General features: G+C 47.9%; 1 protein-coding gene across 1 annotated transcript in view; it reads left to right on the forward strand.

Annotated features, from left to right (window-relative positions):
- LOC126455985 (1-phosphatidylinositol 4,5-bisphosphate phosphodiesterase epsilon-1-like) overlaps positions 1 to 18,172 on the forward strand; it is a 464,968-nt gene that overhangs the window by 411,883 nt on the left and 34,913 nt on the right. The window contains exons 20-21 of the mRNA XM_050091742.1: positions 4,518 to 4,789; positions 11,599 to 13,098. Coding sequence (XP_049947699.1) covers positions 4,518 to 4,789; positions 11,599 to 13,098 — 1,772 coding nt within the window. The remainder of the gene's footprint in view (positions 1 to 4,517; positions 4,790 to 11,598; positions 13,099 to 18,172) is intronic.

The following is an 18,172-nucleotide window of genomic DNA, read 5'->3' on the forward strand; positions in this document are numbered from 1 at the left end:
ATATCACAGCCCACGTAGTTGAATACATGGACTTGATCCAATATGTAATTCTTGATTATGCTTTCCGCTCAAAGATTTTCTTTCCAACAAAAGACCACAACTTTAGTTTTGCTTGCGGATGTATATCATTTTGTCATTAAATGTGAGGAGTACACAGCTCGTTTTAGTATGTCTTCTGTATCCACCAGTATTACCTGGTCATCTGCTAAAAGTAGTGAATTAAACACTGTACATGTCAGTGCATCAGAATCTTCCATTTTCTTTTGCCATTTATTGATAGTGTCATCTACGCAGGTTGTAATGGATATAAGTGCAGATATTTCTATTGGTGACTGAGGATGATGCACTGAACAACACTACATCAGTGTTCACATCGTTTGCAGACTAATAATTATAGCCATTACAAGTCATATGTTTTAGGTTGGTTAGTACCTTTAACTGCATGTGCCAAGAGCAAGCCATTAATGCTTATTTTCCCCTGGGCAGCAGGTCAGCTGTTGAAGTGTAGACGCATGGACGCAAAAAGGTTTGTCTATACTGACAGACATAGTGTGCTTAGTTGTGCAGTAGACTGTGCAAAAGACAGTAGGTCGTAAAGTTTGTGACGTGTTTGCAGAAGACTGACACAGAGAAAAAACGACCAACACACTGATGTGTGTACATATTAAAGCACCACATATAAATACATCTGCACTTATACTGGGTACAATCCATATAGTGTCAGTGTAAAGAACCACTTGAAACTTCCTGGAAGACAGAAACTTTATACCAGGACGGGATTCGAACTTGGAACATCTACCTTCCGCAGGTAGTGTTCTACTGACTGAGCTATCCAACCATGATTCACGACTCCCATCCACAACTTTACTTCTGTCAGTATCTCATCTCACCAATTGGTATTTTTTGTGATCTCTCCAAGGTCTTCGACTGTGTAGATTGTGATACTCTCTTCGAAAAACTCAAGTCTTATGGAGTTGTTGGCTTCACACACAGCTGTTTTCAATCATACTTGACAAATAGAAATATGAAAGTTCCGTGAATAATTCATACAATGTTGGAAAGGTAGAATATTTTAATTACTGGGGTAAACATACAAAGGAAGTCCCACAGGGTTCAGTTCTGGTTCCACTCATATTCCCTACACATGTGAATGACCTTCCTCTTAATATTAAACAAGCAAAATTTGTACTTTTTGCAGATGATACTAGTGTTATAATAAATCCCATTAGAGAGAAAGCAACAGACGAATTAGTAAATGATATTTTCCAAAGAATTATTAAGTGGTTCTCTGAAAATGGACTCTACCTAAATTTTAAACTATCACACTACATTCATTTCTGTTCAAGAAAGAGAGTCATACCAGCAATCGATGTAGGACATGAGCAGGTGTCACTAAGCAGGGTATAACACTTCAAAATTTTAGGTGTACGTATTCATGAAAACATATTACAGACCTTCTCAAACAATTAAGTTCAGCTACTTTCGCTCTTCATATAATTGTTAATCTTGGAAACAAATTATCAACCCATTGACATGTTTTGCATATTTACACCCAGTAATGTCGTACAGAATAACTTTCTGGGATAACTCATCATTTACGAATGAAGTAACGATTGTACAAAACCGAGCAATAGGAATGATATGCGGTGTTCACCCATGGGCATCATGTACGTACCTCTTCAAGGAGTTAGGCATTTTAACTGCATCGCCACAATAAGTGTTTTCATTAACGAAATCCGCTATACATAATCCATCACAATTTGAGAAGAACAGTGACGAACGTACCTAGAGCAGCAAAGGGGAAAATGAATTTTGTTACCCATTATTAAAGCTGTCAGTGGCTTAGAGATGAATTCAATATGCAGTAATAAAAATTTTTGGTCATTTTCTTAATAACATAAAATATCTGACTGGCAGAGAAGCAAGTTTCAAATGCAGTTTAAAATAATTTCTCGTGGACAACTCCTTCTATTCCATTCACGAATATCTACTTCAAACCTGGTAAACAGTAAAAAAAAAGGCTTTTTTTAAAGTGTAGTGGTATGAGCAGGAATAAAATGATAATGTGTTCATTGATGTTAACACTGCCGGTCGGAGTGGCCGTGCGGTTCTGGGCGCTACAGTCTGGAGCCGAGCGACCGCAACGGTCGCAGGTTCGAATCCTGCCTCGGGCATGGATGTGTGTGATGTCCTTAGGTTAGTTAGGTTTAATTAGTTCTAAGTTCTAGGCGACTGATGACCTTAGAAGTTAAGTCCCATAGTGCGCAGAGCCATTTAATTACATAGGCGACATGCAGCTGGGAATGGGTGACCGTTCTAGCATGAAGGGAAAAAAATCACCACACCAAAAAATAATTAATGCAGAATATTGAAATTTCGGGATAACATTTGTGTAGGTAACATATTTAAGTGATTAACATTTCAAGCTCATAGGTTAATGTATGCGTGAACGTGAAACGCTGGTTCACTAATAACCAGTATAACCGCTAAAATAGTGCACAGAGCCATTTGAACCGTTTTTTTGATGTTAACACTAATAAGTAAACACATTTCGTAAACTGACTCGTTCCACATTATTACTATAAAGGAAACGTTCCAAGTATCTATGCAACTAGTAAATACACTACTGGTCATTAAAATTGCTACTCCACGAAGATGTGCTACAGACGCGAAAATTAACCGACACGAAGAAGATGCTGTGATATGCAAATGATTAGCTTTTCAGAGCATTCACACAAGGTTGGCGCCGATGGCGACACCTACAACGTGCTGACATGAGGAAAGTTTCCAGCCGATTTCTCATACACAAACAGCAGTTGACCGGCGTTGCCTGGTGATACGTTGTTGTGATGCCTCGTGTAAGGAGGAGAAATGCGTACCATCATGTTTCAGACTTTGATAAATGTCGGATAGCAGCCTATCGCGATTGCGGTGTACCGTATCACGACATTGCTGCTCGCATTGGTCGAGATCCAATGACTGATAGCAGAATTTGGAATCGGTGGGTTCAGGAGAGAATACGGAACGTCGTGCTGGATCCCAACGGCCTCGTATCACTAACAGTCGAGATGACAAGCATCCTATCCGCAAGGCTGAAACAGATCGTGCAGTCACGTCTCGATCCCTGAGTCAACAGATGGGGACGTTTGCAAGACAACAACCATCTGCACGAACAGTTCGACGACGTTTGCAGCAGCATGGACTATCAGCCCGGAGACCATGGCTGCGGTTATCCTTAACGTTGCATCACAGACAGGAGCGCCTGCGATGGTGTACTCAACGACTAACCTGGGTGCACGAATGGCGTCATTTTTTTCGGATGAATCCAGGTTCTCTTTACAATATCATGATGGTCGCATCCGTGATTGGCGACATAGCGGTGAATGCACATTGGAAGCGTGTATTTGTCATCGCCATACTGGCATATCACCCGGCGTGATGGTATGGGGTGCCATTAGTTACACATCTCGGTCACCTCTTGTTCGCCTTGACGGCACTCTGAGCAGAGGACGTTACATTTCAGGTGTGTTACGACCCGTGGTTCTACCCTTCATTCGATCCCAGCGTATCTCTATATATCAGCAGGATAATGCACGACCGCATGTTGCAGGTCCTGTACGGGCCTTTCTGGATACAGAAAATGTTCGATTGCTGCCCTGACCAGCACATTCCCCAGATCTCTCACCAATTGAAAACGTCTGGTCAATGGTGGCCGAGCAACTGGCTCGTCACAATACGCCAGTCACTACTCTTGATGAACTGTGGTATCGTGTTGAAGTTGCATGGGCAGCTGTACCTGTACACGCCATCCAAGCTCTGTTTGACTCAATGCCCAGGCGTATCAAGGCCATTATTACGGCGAGAGGTGGTTGTTCTGGGTACTGATTTCTCAGGATCTATGCACCCAAATTGCGTGAAAATGTAATCACATGTCAATTCTAGTATAATATATTTGTCCAAAGTATACCCGTTTATCATCTGCATTTCTTCTTGGTGTAGCAATTTTAATGGCCAGTAGTGTAACTAACTAACTTAGAAATTTCACAGAAGTTTTGCCACATACCTTACAAGATTATGACTCTTGGAAAAAAGTAGAGAGGAGGGTTAGTGAGTAGTAGAGCACTTGGTTGCGGAAAGGCAAAGGTCGCAGGTGCGAATCCCCGTCCGGCAGACAGCTTTAATCTTGCAGAAAGATTCAGATTGGCGACCACTCCGCTGCAGAGTGAAAATGCATTCCGGAAGGACACTCTTATCTGTTGCGTGGTTCAAATGGCTCTGAGCACTATGGGACTTAACTTCTGAGGTGATCAGTCCCCTACAACTTAGAACTACTTAAAGCTAACTAACCTAAGGACATCACACACTTCCATGCCCGAGGTAGGAGTCGAACCTGCGACTGTAGCGGTCTCGCGAATCCAGACTGTAGTGCCTAGAACCGCTCGGCCACCCTGGCCGGCTATCTGTTGTGTGATTTTGTGGAATTAAATAACTGTAAAGATGTACGTGTGTGTGTGCAGAGAAGCTGCTGGGGCTGTACGGCACGGAGGACAAGTCGCTGAGCAAGTCGACGTCGATGTGCCCGTCGCGCACGGGCTCCATGTCGAGCCACGAGAGCATCCTGCGGCTGGAGCGCGGCGCCTGGCCCGGCGGGCACGCGGCGCGCGCGGCGGCGGCCCGCGGCCAGCCGGCAGACGCCTGGTACACCGACGAGGAGCCGGCGCCCACCAAGCCCAAGAAGCAGAGCAGCCAGATCGCCAAGGAGCTCTCCGACATGGTCGTCTACGTGCAGGTAGGCGGGCGCCCTCCCACAGGGCAGTCCCGCACTGGGACGTAACGTGCTTTTTGTTCCTGGCTGGTTTGTTCCTGTCTCCCACCTTTATCAAAGTCCTGCTAATGTTTTAATCTACTGCACCAAAGTGTTCTGTAATCAGTTCGTCATTCACAGAAAAATTGAAAGGCTGGTAGAAGTTGACCTGGGGGAAGATAAGAAATTTGGATTCCAGAGAAATGTAGGACTGACTCTATGACTTCACTCGGAATTTACTTCGGAGAAAGGCAAACGTACGTTTACATCATGTATAGATTTAGAGAAAGGTATTGACAATGTTGACTGCAATACTAACTTTGAAATTCTGAAGGTAGCAGGGGTTATTTATTTAGTATAAGGCCATCATCACATCATATCATCATCATCATGATCATCATCAGCCAATTCAATCATTAAATGATGTGGCCTCTTCGAGTAGTGGATTCAGGTAGGCTTTCAGCAGTCTTCTCCAAGTGGAACGGTCTTGGGCAGTTCTCTGCCAGGTGTTACCAGCGATCTTCTTGATGTCTTTGTCCCATCTGTCTGGTGGTCTTCCTCTAGTCCTCCGGTGCTCTCTCGGACTCCACTCCAGTACTAGCTTCGTCCATCTGTTGTCTTTTCTAGTTGCGAAGTGGCCAGCCCACAGCCATTTCAAGGAACCTACCGTCTCTAAGATGTCGTTAACCTTCGTCACAGACCGGATGTCATCCGCCCTTTTCCTATCCTTTCTTGTACAGCCCATCATTGATCTCTCCATGACTCTCTGTGCTGTCCTAAGTTTCCCTTTTGTAAATGAGGCCAGCCGCGGTGGTCTCGCGGTTCTAGGCGCGCAGTCCGGAACCGCGCGACTGCTACGGTCGCAGGTTCGAATCTTGCCTCGGGCATGGATGTGTGTGATGTCCTTAGGTTAGTTAGGTTTAAGTAGTTCTAAGTTCTAGGGGACTGATGACCACAGCTGTTAAGTCCCATAGTGCTCAGAGCCATTTGAACCATTTGTAAATGAGTTCAGTGTCCATGTCTCGCAGCCCTTACGTCATCACAGGAACAATGCATTGATCAAATACTGCTTTCTTCAGATTTACTGGCATTTTTGATGTGAATACTGTTGAATTCTTCCCAAATGCTTGCCATCCAAGCTTGATGCGTCGATAGATTTCTAGCCTTATGTCTCCCCTCATATTTATAATCTGGCCAAGGTAGACATATTCACTGACCTCTTCTAATAGACTGTCCTTGACTTTCACATCTCCAGCTGGGACCCATTTGTTGGACATTACTTTTGTTTTGGAAAGGTTCATGTTCAAGCCAACCAGCTGACATTCCGATGCAAGATCTGTGACTAAGTTTTGGAGCTCTGCCAAGTCTTTGGCCAGTAAGGCTATATCATCAGCAAATCTCAAGTTGGTAAGCCTTCTTCCATTAATTCTAATTCCCTTATCTTCCCAGCTCAGCTTTTACATAGCCATTTCCAATACAGCAGAGAACAGTGTTGGGGAGATGTGATAGCCTTGCTTGACACCCCTCATGATGCGAAATTCTTGAGTTGATTCGCCGATGTTAACATAAGCTGAAGAATTCTCGTAGATTTTCCTGAGCACTTCACATCATATAAGGAAACATTTTTCTTTAACAATACGTCAACAGGTATTTAACACACAGAAAAGAATGTTCTGATTATAAGTTGATTAAATTTACTATATTTACAAAGCACAGAAGATCACAGGCTTATGTCCAATGGTATGGAGGTCTGACTCACGTTTAAAGACTAGTTCGAGAGCCTTCAATTCCTGTTTGGCTTTAGTTGTATGTGATCAAATCCTAGGAGTTCTAAGGGTAGTCCAATGTTTTCTGCTAATTCCTTGGGATTATCAGCCTCCATCGTGCTGTCTGGTGGGTTGGCACTTCCAACTTTTCTCAGCAGGGACCAGGCTTTCCTGCATCAGATGCAGAAGTCTAAGGCCTCAGGTGTTTCGGTCCATGCATACGGCGACCTGCGTCGATACTGTGCTTAAGTTCGTCAGCTACTTCACAGTCACTGTTGTCTCAAAACTGTTTGTACAGGGTTTCATACTTCTCCGTGCGATCTGGTATATATACGTTTCGGGAGCCCCTTGGAATACATTTCTTTACTGTGGATAGTATAGCTCCAATTGACCTTTTACAGTTTGTGCTTATTGGTGGTATACATCCCACACATTTGTCCACATTTTTCGAAAATGTAGACCACTCGGCTCTTTCAATGTTCCATCTACGTCACGGAAATGATCTTATTACAGGTACGCTTCTAACTATTTCGAGATGCAGTGGGTAATGTTGGCTGTACGTGAAATTGCGCAGGACTTTCACTGACACTAACAATAGCAGTCCATTGTTGTCAGAAGACACAAACATAAATCAGGTTGTTATCTGTTCTCCAGACACTAGAACGGAATGTACACTTGTCTTTAGCGACAAAAACAAGACGGAGGCTGTGTTTTTCAGACCAGTCAACCTGTGTGTTCTGATGTCCATCGTTACGTTTGTATTTCCGTAGTCCATGATGTCCGTAGAAGTCTCCCAAGTACACTGTAGAGTGGTCACCAGTATTTCCTGGTGGTTTATAGATATTCACAACAGTTATTTCACCAATTCTGACAGTGACTTCGTGGATATTATTTGTAGTACCGGTAGAGAGAGTGCGGACCTTTTCCATACTTTCCCGGATGTACGTTGCTACACCATAAACCCTGTCGTATGTAGCACCAAGTAAATCGCATCCAGGTATTTTACCTCTTAAAGCAAGCAAGATTATGGTACAAGGTGTAATAGGTTATCCACAACCTGTACAGAAACGAGACTGCAGTTACAAGAGTCTATGGTCAAGAAAGGGAAGCAGTAGTTGAGAATGGGTTGAGTCAGCTTGTAGCATTTCTCCGATGTTACAGAACCTGTACACTAAGCAAGCTGTGAAGAAAACCAACAAATATTTGGAAAGGGAATTAGGGTTCAAGGAGGTTTCTATCATGTAAGAGCAGTCAAATGAAATCGAGAGAGATGGAGGAAAGTGAATAAACTGTTTATAACTTCAAATGTAATCCCCATAATTATTAATATATTTATGCCACTGTGAGACAAGACCATTAATTTCTTGATGTAAAAATGTTTGCGGTTTCCTACGGAACGCCGGCCGAAGTGACCGTGCGGTTCTGAGCGCTGCAGCCTGGAACCGCGAGACCGCTACGGTCGCAGGTTCGAATCCTGCCTCGGGCATGGATGTGTGTGATGTCCTTAGGTTAGTTAGGTTTAATTAGTTCTAAGTTCTAGGCGACTGATGACCTCAGAAGTTAAGTCGCATAGTGCTCAGAGCCACTTTCCTACGGAACTGTGAGTGTATCCAGGCATGCACCTCTTCGTCCGAAACAAATGGACGGTGGTAGGAGGGCCACATATTGCGAAAGTTGTTTTGAGTATGCCACAGAAGCTTCGCTAGGAAGCCCTTACACATCCTCTAGACAGTCCGGATCCCTCCTTATGCGATTTACATACTTTGGAGCCTTGACGAAAGACATTCGATTTCCTTCGGACCAAGAGGTGCACGCCTTGTACAATCATGGTTCTGCAAGCAACTTCAAACGTTTTTCCATGAAGACACTGACCGTCTTGTCTCACCGTAAGATAAGTGTATTAACATTTATGGCGATTACTGTTGAAATAATAAAGTTTCCTTACATTTTCCCATTTACCTCATTTTCATTTGACTGAGCCTTATACAATGCAGGTTTTCAGTATCTGATGCCTTAGATGCTGATGAGTATTCAAGGCTGTATAATCGTGATCCATGAAACTTTTCCGTTCGTAACATTTCGTCCAAAGTTGCACTGGATACCATAGAAGTGCTCCTGCATGCGCTGAGTCCAGGCATCCCTCTGCATGAAACCTTTTGAATGGAAAAGTTTCGTGAACCATGACCATGCAACCTGAAAGGCTCACCAGCAACTCGGAGGTTTGCCATTGACATTTCAACTCTCCCGGTGACGAAAGTGGATAGTGCCTTGAAAAGAGGTTATAAGAAGAACTTCTACAAAAGAAAGGCAAGATACTGAAATGTAATGCAATTAAATCAGGCGGTGCTCAGGGAATTAGAGAAGGAAATATGACGCTCAAAATAGTACAGGAATTTAGCCGTTTTGGTAACAAAATGGAGAAATATAGGGTATAAAACGCAGACTGGAAATAGCAAGAAAGACATTTTCGTAAAGGGGAAATTAGCTGAAAACGAATTTCAGTTTGATTCTTAGGAAGTCTACGTAGCTGTCTGGAGTATAGCCTCGTACGGAAATGAAACAGGGACTGTAACCAGTTCAGACAAGGAGAGAACAAAAGTCTGTGAAATGTGGTACTTCAGAAAAATGCTGGAGTTTATAAGGGATTGCTCGGATTACTAATGAGATGGTAACTGAACCGAATTCAGGAAAAGATAAATACGTGACTAAAAGAGGGGATAACCGGGTAGGACACATTCTGAGTTATCGATGAATCGTCAATATGGAATGGAGGAAAGCGTTTGGAGGAGAGGCGGGGAGTTAAAAATTGTAGAGGGAGAAAAAAATGGCTCTGAGCACTACGGGACTTAACATCTGAGGTCATCAGTCCCCTAGAACTTAGAACTACTTAAACCTAACTAACCTAAGGACATCACACACATCCATGCCCGAGGCAGGATTCGAACCTGCGACCGTAGCGGTCGCGCGGTTCCAGACTGAAGCGCCTTTAACCGCGTGGCCACACTGGCCGGCGTAGAGGGAGACTAATTCTTGAGTCCAGTCAGCATGTTGAAGTACTTGTACGCTGGAGTAGTCATCGAGAGATGAAGACGCTTGCACAGGCTAGACTAGAATTACGTCAAGCCAGTGTTCGGACTGAACTACATTCTCTGTCTGCACCTTCTGTTTTTTCCTGTCTACCTCTCCTTGCAGCACGAAGCTAATTATTCCTGAATACCCTAACAAATATCCTGGTAACCTGTCCCTTTCTCTCGTCAAATCTACCCTAACAAATATCCTAGTAACCTGTCCCATTCTCTCGTGAAATCTTCATAGACTTCTCCCGTCACTTATTCTTGCTAGCACTTTTTAATTTCGTATCTTAACTGCCCACTTTATTTCCTTCTTCGATAGCACCGCATTTCAAATGCTGCCTCTTTCTTCTTCTCCGTACATCTGGTGGTTTCTGTTTTCCTTTTACACACTGCCGTGCTCCAGTCGAACGCTTTCAGTAGCATTTTACTCAGTTTCATACCAATACTTCTTACTAGATGAAATTTTTCGTTGACGAATGCTTTCTTCCGCTGTACCACTCCACATTTGATATCCTCTATGCATCGGGCTTTCTGCGTAATCTTACTTCCTAGGTAGGAGAACCCTTGCACTTCGCTGCTATGTCGTTCGCAAGTTTTTTGACAAGAAAGTCGTTATTGCGCTTCGTGTTACTGTTCATAGCCATCGTGTTTTCTTTCTTTATTCTTAAGCTATTTTTTGTTCTAATTACGCTGATTCTTCGTTTCGCTGTACAAATACGAGGACTGCCAATGAATCAAAATAATAGCGTAGGCGAATAATCCTGAAACGGCAAATATTGCTTTATTTAATCTTTGTGACTGTCTCCGGTTACGTCATTTTCAGATAATAAGCCCATAATGATGTGACAGCGTTGGCAGTGATGATGAAATGGTACTTTATACCATTACACACGCTTTAAAAAGACTCTCTCGCATAGGTGCCTGACGTACGTAACAAAATTGACATAAATGGAATACCGTTGACCGATACTGACCGGTTTCTCCTCACAACCAAGGTTACATCGAAGACAAACTATCTATAATTTGTCTAACATGGATAAGTAAGATAATTCCATACTCAATTAATCATAACACTTCAGTGATCATTAACTGCGCATGTTACTTCTGCTTCCGTAGATTTAGAAGCACTTGCACTAAACGCGTTGTTGTCTGCTATTTTAAGTACTTTAGAGTGATCTGACTACTAAAATGGTGGATCGCATGGTCTGCACTGTCCCTGTAAGATCCTCTCATTGAAACGTTTAATGACATACGTTTTTTTTCCGCGATTCGTGGTCTTTTCTCGCTTCCCGCGCACGGGGTCCCGAGTTCGGTTTGATTCCCGGCGGGGTCAGGGATTTTCTCTGCCTCGATATGACTGGGTGTTGTGTGTCTTCCATCATCATTTCATCCTCATTCACTCGCAAGTCGCCGTAGTGGCGTTAAAGAACTTGTGGAGCGGCGGCCGAACCGCCCCGCGAGGGGTCTCCTAGCCACCAATGCCATACGCCCATTATTATTATTACTTGTTTTTTAAATGAAACAGTATGGTTCCAGAGCCCTTTTCGGGTCTCTAACGTATGTGATGTATACATGCAGCTGAAGGAATGAATGGAAATATGTACCAAGGCCGGGACTTAAACCCGTGTCTGCTTCTCACTAGGCAGATGCGCTAATCAGTGCGCGACCCTGCCATAATGGCTTTCCACACCTGCACTGACTACGTAAACACATGTCGGTTCTCAACCACTACAACTGTGGAAAGCTACTGTGCCAGGGTTAGTGCAACTGCCTAGGCTGCAGGAGACTGTGTTCGAACCCCGAGCTTGGCACAAAATTTCATTTATCGCTTCAGTCGTTTTATATATACACTTGTTTTAGCCTAAAATAAATAGACAATAATAATAGCCGAGCGAGGTAGTGTCGATGGAGGAAGATGTGAGCCTATTAGATTCGTATGTTTCTGTATGTTCAGGCAATCAAGTTCCGCGGGCTCAACACCATCAGCCCCAACAGCTCGGTCAAGTGCAAGCGGTCGGCGAGCACGGCTCCGGCCGTGGGCGGCCCTGCACTCAAGAAGAGCAGCATCGGCGGCATCACGCCGCCCACGTTGCCCTCGAGCGCGGCCGCCGCCGCCGCCGCCGGGCCGCCGACGCCGACGGCGCACGGCTCCGGCTCGCTGTCGGCGTCGCCCGGCGTCGGCTCGGGCGGCGGCGCCGCGGGCTCCGGGCCGGGCGCGGGGGCGGGCAGCGGCGGGCCCAGCCCGGCGGCCGGCGGGGGCGGCGGCGGCAGCGCGGGGCCGCAGCGCGGCACGCCCAACGTCAACCACCCCTGCTACCAGTGCTCGTCGCTGAACGAGAACACGGCCAAGAAGCTGTGCCGCAAGCAGCCGCACGCGCTCGTCGCCCACACCGAGACGCAGCTGATGCGCACCTACCCGGCGGGCATGCGCATCGACTCGTCCAATTTCAACCCGGTCATCTTCTGGGCGTTCGGCATCCAGATGGTGGCGCTCAACTACCAGACGGAGGACGCGGCGCTGCACCTCAACGCCGCCATGTTCGAGCAGAACGGCCGCTGCGGCTACGTGCTCAAGCCGACCGTCATGTGGGACCGCACGCACATGATGTACCGCCGCTTCAACCCGTGGGACAAGGAGTTCGACGGGCTGCACTCGTCGCACCTGTTCGTGAACGTCGTGTCGGGCCAGTACGTGAACCAGACCAACCTGCAGGCGAGCACCTACGTCGAGGTGGAGGTGGTGGGCATCCCGGTGGACTGCAACAAGCAGAAGACCAAGGTGGTGCAGCGCAACGCGCTCAACCCCATCTGGAACGACACGTTCTTCTTCCAAGTGATGTTCCGCGACCTGGCGTTCCTGCGCTTCAGCGTGCTGGACGCGAGCACGAGCCACGTGCTGGCGCAGCGCGTGCTGCCGCTCAAGTGCCTGCGGCCCGGCTACCGGCACGTGCGGCTGCGCTCGCCGCAGAACCAGCCGCTGCAGCTGGCCACGCTGTTCGTGTACTCGCGCGCTGAGGAGGAGAGCCTCGACTACGACGGCGTCTCCGTCGAGAACGGCGACGCGCTGCACGCGGGACGGGCGCCCGTCGCCGCAGCCGGCGTCTCCGCGGGCGCCGCGTCCGCCGCGGGCGCCAGGGCGGCCAGGCACAGCCGCGAGCTGGCCGCCGACGCCGCCGCCGCCGTCAAGAAGGACCACGCCGCCGCCATCGGCAGCGTGCCGCTCAAGCGCCGCATGTTCTTCCTCATGGTGTACGGCGTCATGCCCGACGAGCCGTACACCATCCTCAAGATCACGCAGGAGTCGACGACGCAGGAGGTGGTGTTGCAGGCGCTGCAGAAGGCGGGGCTCAGTGCCGACCGCGTGCACGACTACATCTTGGTGGAGGAGGTGGCGCGCAGCTGGGAGAAGAAGGACCGCGACATCCCGGCCACGCAGCGCGTCCTAGACCTCGAGGTACGTCTACCTGTCCCACCATCTGGCGCTAAACGTTTATGCGTAAATTACTACTTCCGCACGCGAACCAGTCGGATTACACTACTGGCCATTAAAATTGCTACACCAAGAAGAAATGCAGATGATAAACGGGTATACTTTGGACAAATATATTATATTATAACTGACATGTGATTACATTTTCACGCAATTTGGGTGCATAGATCCTGAGAAATCAGTACCCAGAACAACCACCTCTGACCGTAATAACGGCCTTCATACGCCTGGGCATTGAGTCAAATACAGCTTGGATTTCGTGTACAGGTACAGCTGCCCATGCGGCTTCAACAAGATACCACAGTTCATCAAGAGTAGTTACTGGCGTATTGTCACGAGCCAGTTGCTGGACCACCATTGGCCAGACGTTTTCAGTTGTGAGACATCCGGAAAATGTACTGGCCAGGGCAGCAGTCGAACATTTTCTGTATCCAGACAGGCCCGTACAGGACCTGCAACATGCGGTCGTGCATTATCCTGCTGAAATGTAGGGTTTCGCAGGGATCGAATGAAGGGTAGAGCCACGCGTCGTAACGCATCTGAAATTTTGCGTCCACTGTTCAAAGTGCCATCAATTCGAACAAGAGGTGACCGAGACGTGTAACCAATGGAACCCCATACCATCACGGGTGATACGCCAGTATGGCGGCGACGAATACCCGCTTCCAACGTGTGTCCACCGAGATGTCGCCAAACACGGATGCGATCATCATGGTGCTGTAAAGACAACCTCGATTCAGCCGAAAAAATGACGTTTTGCCTTTCCTGCACCCAGGTTCGTCGTTGAGTACACCATCGCAGGCGCTCCTGTCTGTGTTGCAGCGTCTAGTGTAACCGCAGCCATGGTCTCCGAGCTGATAGTCCATGCTGCTGCAAACGTCGTCGAACTGTTCGTGCGGATGGTTGTTGTCTTGCAAACGTCCCCATCTGTTGACTCAGGGATCGGGACGTGGCTGCACGATCTGTTACAGCCGTGCGGATAAGATGCCTGTCATCTCGACTGCTAGTTATACGAGGCCGTTGGGATCCAGCACAGCGTTCCGTATTACCCTCCTGAACCCACCGATCCCATATCCTGCAAACAGTTATTGGATCTCGACCAACGTGAGCAGCAATGTCGCGATACGACAAACTGCAATCGCGATAGGCTACAATCCGACCGTTGTCAAAGTTGGAAACGTGATGGTACGCATTTCTCCTCCTTACACGAGGCATCACAACAACGTATCACCAGGCAACGCCGGTCAACTGCTATTTGTGTATGAGAAATCGGTTGGAAACTTTCCTCATGTCAGCACGTTGTAGGTGTCGCAACCGGCGCCATCCTTGTGTGAATGCTCTGAAACGGTAGTCATTAGTATATCACAGCATCTTCTTCCTGTCGGTTAAATTCCGCGTCTGTAGCCCGTCATCTTCTTGGTGTAGCAATTTTAATGGCCAGTAGTGTATTTGAAACACCTTGCCTGTGAACAACAATAAGGGGCAGGCGATGAGAAGCAGTGTTCTTGCATATAAAGCGTGGTAAAACTCAACCAGGTACTATTGCACTCGGCCGCTGTGCGTTACAGTAAACAAGTACAGTGGTGACAAGAAAAACCATCGCATACTGTCAACGAGCGATCAGAAGCTATGCGCGCGCCAAGTTGATGTTCGGTTTCCAGACTTCGCAAATCAAGAACCCGCTGTTACAACTGTGCAAACTGGCATCCTTCGATCCCGCTGTTGTTCCGCGAATATAACGAATCTGTGGACTGTGGCGCTGCGGACACTTCATACTCGTCGACTTCTGCTCTCTTACCGAAGCAAGCGGAAGTCTAAGGATAGTCGCGACTTATTGTCGCTACGGAAGGTGAACACTCAATCTTGCTGCTGTAAAGTAGCACTGACGAGACGATATGGTCGATTTTCTGGGTGTGGTGGCGTTTAACGAAGCTATGTTTTGTGAGACTGTGGAGGGTGTAACACGAAAATTAATTGATACAAGGTACACATCTTCAAATGTTTTCCATTAGACGAGGAGTGATATCTGGAATATGTTTCACGCTATAGCCCACGCTTCAGGCGAAAAACGTACAAATTTCGTCCAGTGCGAAACAAAATGGTTGTATTTGTTGTGTCGGTAGCTGGGCCGACACCGTGAAGTTGAGATGGCTGAAAAGGCAAGCTAGACTAACGCAGACGGGCGTGAAGTACTGGAACAGGATACGTAATTAATGTTAGGAAGAAAAGTACGGAGCAGGTTTAATACTTAACTTTACTCATTGATTGAGGTACATCGATCTTGACGATACACAGGAGGCTTTAAGTACAATCACTGTATGGCTAATGGTGCCTTGCAAGTTCGTAGCCATTAACTTAGCTGATGGCTATTCTGTCTCTCGGCTAATGAGAGAGAAAGGCTTCGTACATCTGGTCGGTAGCTAGGTTTGCGTACAACTGGGGCGAGTGCTCTCTCGTATCACGAGACCTGCCTTGGTGGTGGCGCTAGGTCTGCGATTACACAGTGGCGACACGCGGGTCCGACATGTACTAAATGGACCGCGGCCGATTTAAGCTACCACCTAGCAAGTGTGGTGTCTGGCGGTGACACCACATTCCTCCCCCGCAAATCGGCGAACGGTCGTGTGATAAGGCTTCCGCCCGCCGTGGGGAGGACCACATGTTGACGTATGCGATGAGGTGGGGAGCCTAACAACAGGCGAGGCTGTGCCACCCGCACCCGGCCATTCGGTCCGAGGGGAGCTAGGAAACGCCTGAAAAACTAGCCCAGGGTGCACGTCAACATGCGGTGTATGCGCCCGTAAAGAGACAGGAGGGACCGAAGGATCAACCTCCATTGCGTCGGGGTAGCCGACGCGCGATGACGTCATGTGGTCCGGAGCGGGCGGGAGTTCCATGGCGGAGGACAGCTGGTCACGGGAAGCGATCGGCGGCGCGTGACCCTGGGAGGCGCTTGGCGGCTGCAACGAAGCGTCGAATGCGGGCGGCGCCGGCGGGAGAACAAGCGGCGGCGGCGGCGGCTGCTGCTGCTGCGGCGGCGGCGGCGGCGCGTCGCCATGGGGCAAAATGGAAGGCATCGTCGGTAACACCTGGGGATGAGGCGAGCCAGTAGATGGGTCCCCAGGGCGCTGACCGGACGGCACCTTCGCTGAAAGCAGACGGGGAGCGGCAGAACCCGAGCGACGACAGAGGCGCAGCTGATTGAGATGCCGACGCACCTCACCAGAGGCCCCCAAAACCAAATACATCGCGCGGCCGAGGCAGCGAAGAATGCGCCCTGCGAGCCAACGCCGTGAACCTCGATAGTTGCGATAAAATACAACGTCGCCTGGAGCAAAAGCAGGAGTCTGCCGCTGCACAGGAACCTGATGCGGCGGATGCAGCAAAGACATCAAGGTGCGATGAGGACGACCGTGGAGCAACTCAGCCGGCGAGCGACCATCTCGGGGCTGAGAGCGATACGAAGACAAAAAGAGCAACAATGCGTCCTCCCGAGAATGCGACTCTTTCAATTTCAACATCTGTGACTTGAAAGTCCGGACCAATCGTTCAGCGGCACCGTTAGACTGAGGCGAAAACGGCGCGGATGTCAGATGTTGAATACCATTGGCCTGGCAGAATGACTGAAATTCTGCGGACATGAATTGTGGGCCATTGTCGGAAACAATAGTCTGCGGCAGACCTTCAATGCAAAAAATAGCAGACAACGCTTGGATGGTGGCGGAGGACGTCGTGGAAGACATCCGGACAACAAAAGGAAAATTACTGAAGGCGTCGACCAGAACCAACCATCGAGCATTCCAGAATGGACCAGCAAAATCAATGTGCAAGCGTTGCCAAGGGGAAGTGGCTTTTGGCCACGCAAAGACCTTCCGCGGCGGTGCGGACTGTTGTTCGGCACACGCCGGGCACGAAGAACACATATTCGTAATCGCAGCATCGATTCCGAACCAAGTACAGTGCTGACGAGCAAGTTGTTTCGTTCGCACTATACCCCAATGTCCTTGGTGAAGAAGCCGTAAAACAGAGGACTGTAACGAACGTGGGACCACGACTCTGGACTGATCATTATCAGAACGCAACAACAAAACACCACGTCGAACAAAAAGTCGCTCCTTGTGAGCAAAAAATCGGCGAACCAACGGATCCTCGATCCGAGACTTTGACAAAGGCCATTGCGTAGCAACAAAACGTAAAACAGTAGCAAGGACAGGGTCAGCAGCTGTGGCTGTAGCGACACGACGAAAATCAATCGGAAACGATTCGACCACTTCATCGGTTTCCGAATCAATGAACATGCAAGCAAGTTCGGAAGAATCGAATGCTTTATCCTCAGCAACAGGCAAACGGGACAACGCATCGGCGTTTCCGTGCTTAGCAGTGGACCGATACAAGATATCGTAGCGGTACTGCGAGAGGAAAATAGACCAGCGAATGAATTTCTGCGCTGTACGTGGAGGTACAGGCTTGGTCGGATGAAAAAGCGATGTCAAAGGTTTGTGGTCTGTGATGATGGTAAAGTGACGACCATACAAGAAATCATGGAACTTAGTAACACCAAACACGAGAGCCAAAGCTTCTTTCTCTATCTGTGAATAATTTCTTTGCGCAGACGAGAGCAATTTGGACGCAAAGGCAATAGGGCGATCATGGGAGCCAACTTTGTGCGCAAGCACAGCACCGATCCCGAAATCCGATGCATCTACCATCAACAAAAGGGGTTTCTGGGGATCGAATGGCGTAAGGCAAGTATTAGAAAGCAACGCCGATTTCAACTGGCGAAAGGCGCGTTCACATTCCGTCGTCCAGACGAACGGAACACCTTTACGGCGTAAGCGATGAAGCGGAGCTGAAATGAAAGAGGCATTGCGCACATTCACTCACACCTTGTGATTCTACATTGTTCAATGTTCTTGCGACCTCCTGACGCAATGCGTGGGGAACATTGCGCGCTCTGAAAAATTTCGGTTGCGCGTTTCCTTCCAGTTCCAAATGTGCTTCATAGTTTTTAGCGCAACCTAAGCCCGGTGCAAAAATG

Source organism: Schistocerca serialis, chromosome 2 (genome assembly GCF_023864345.2).
Source record: "Schistocerca serialis cubense isolate TAMUIC-IGC-003099 chromosome 2, iqSchSeri2.2, whole genome shotgun sequence".
Lineage (NCBI taxonomy): Eukaryota > Metazoa > Arthropoda > Insecta > Orthoptera > Acrididae > Schistocerca > Schistocerca serialis.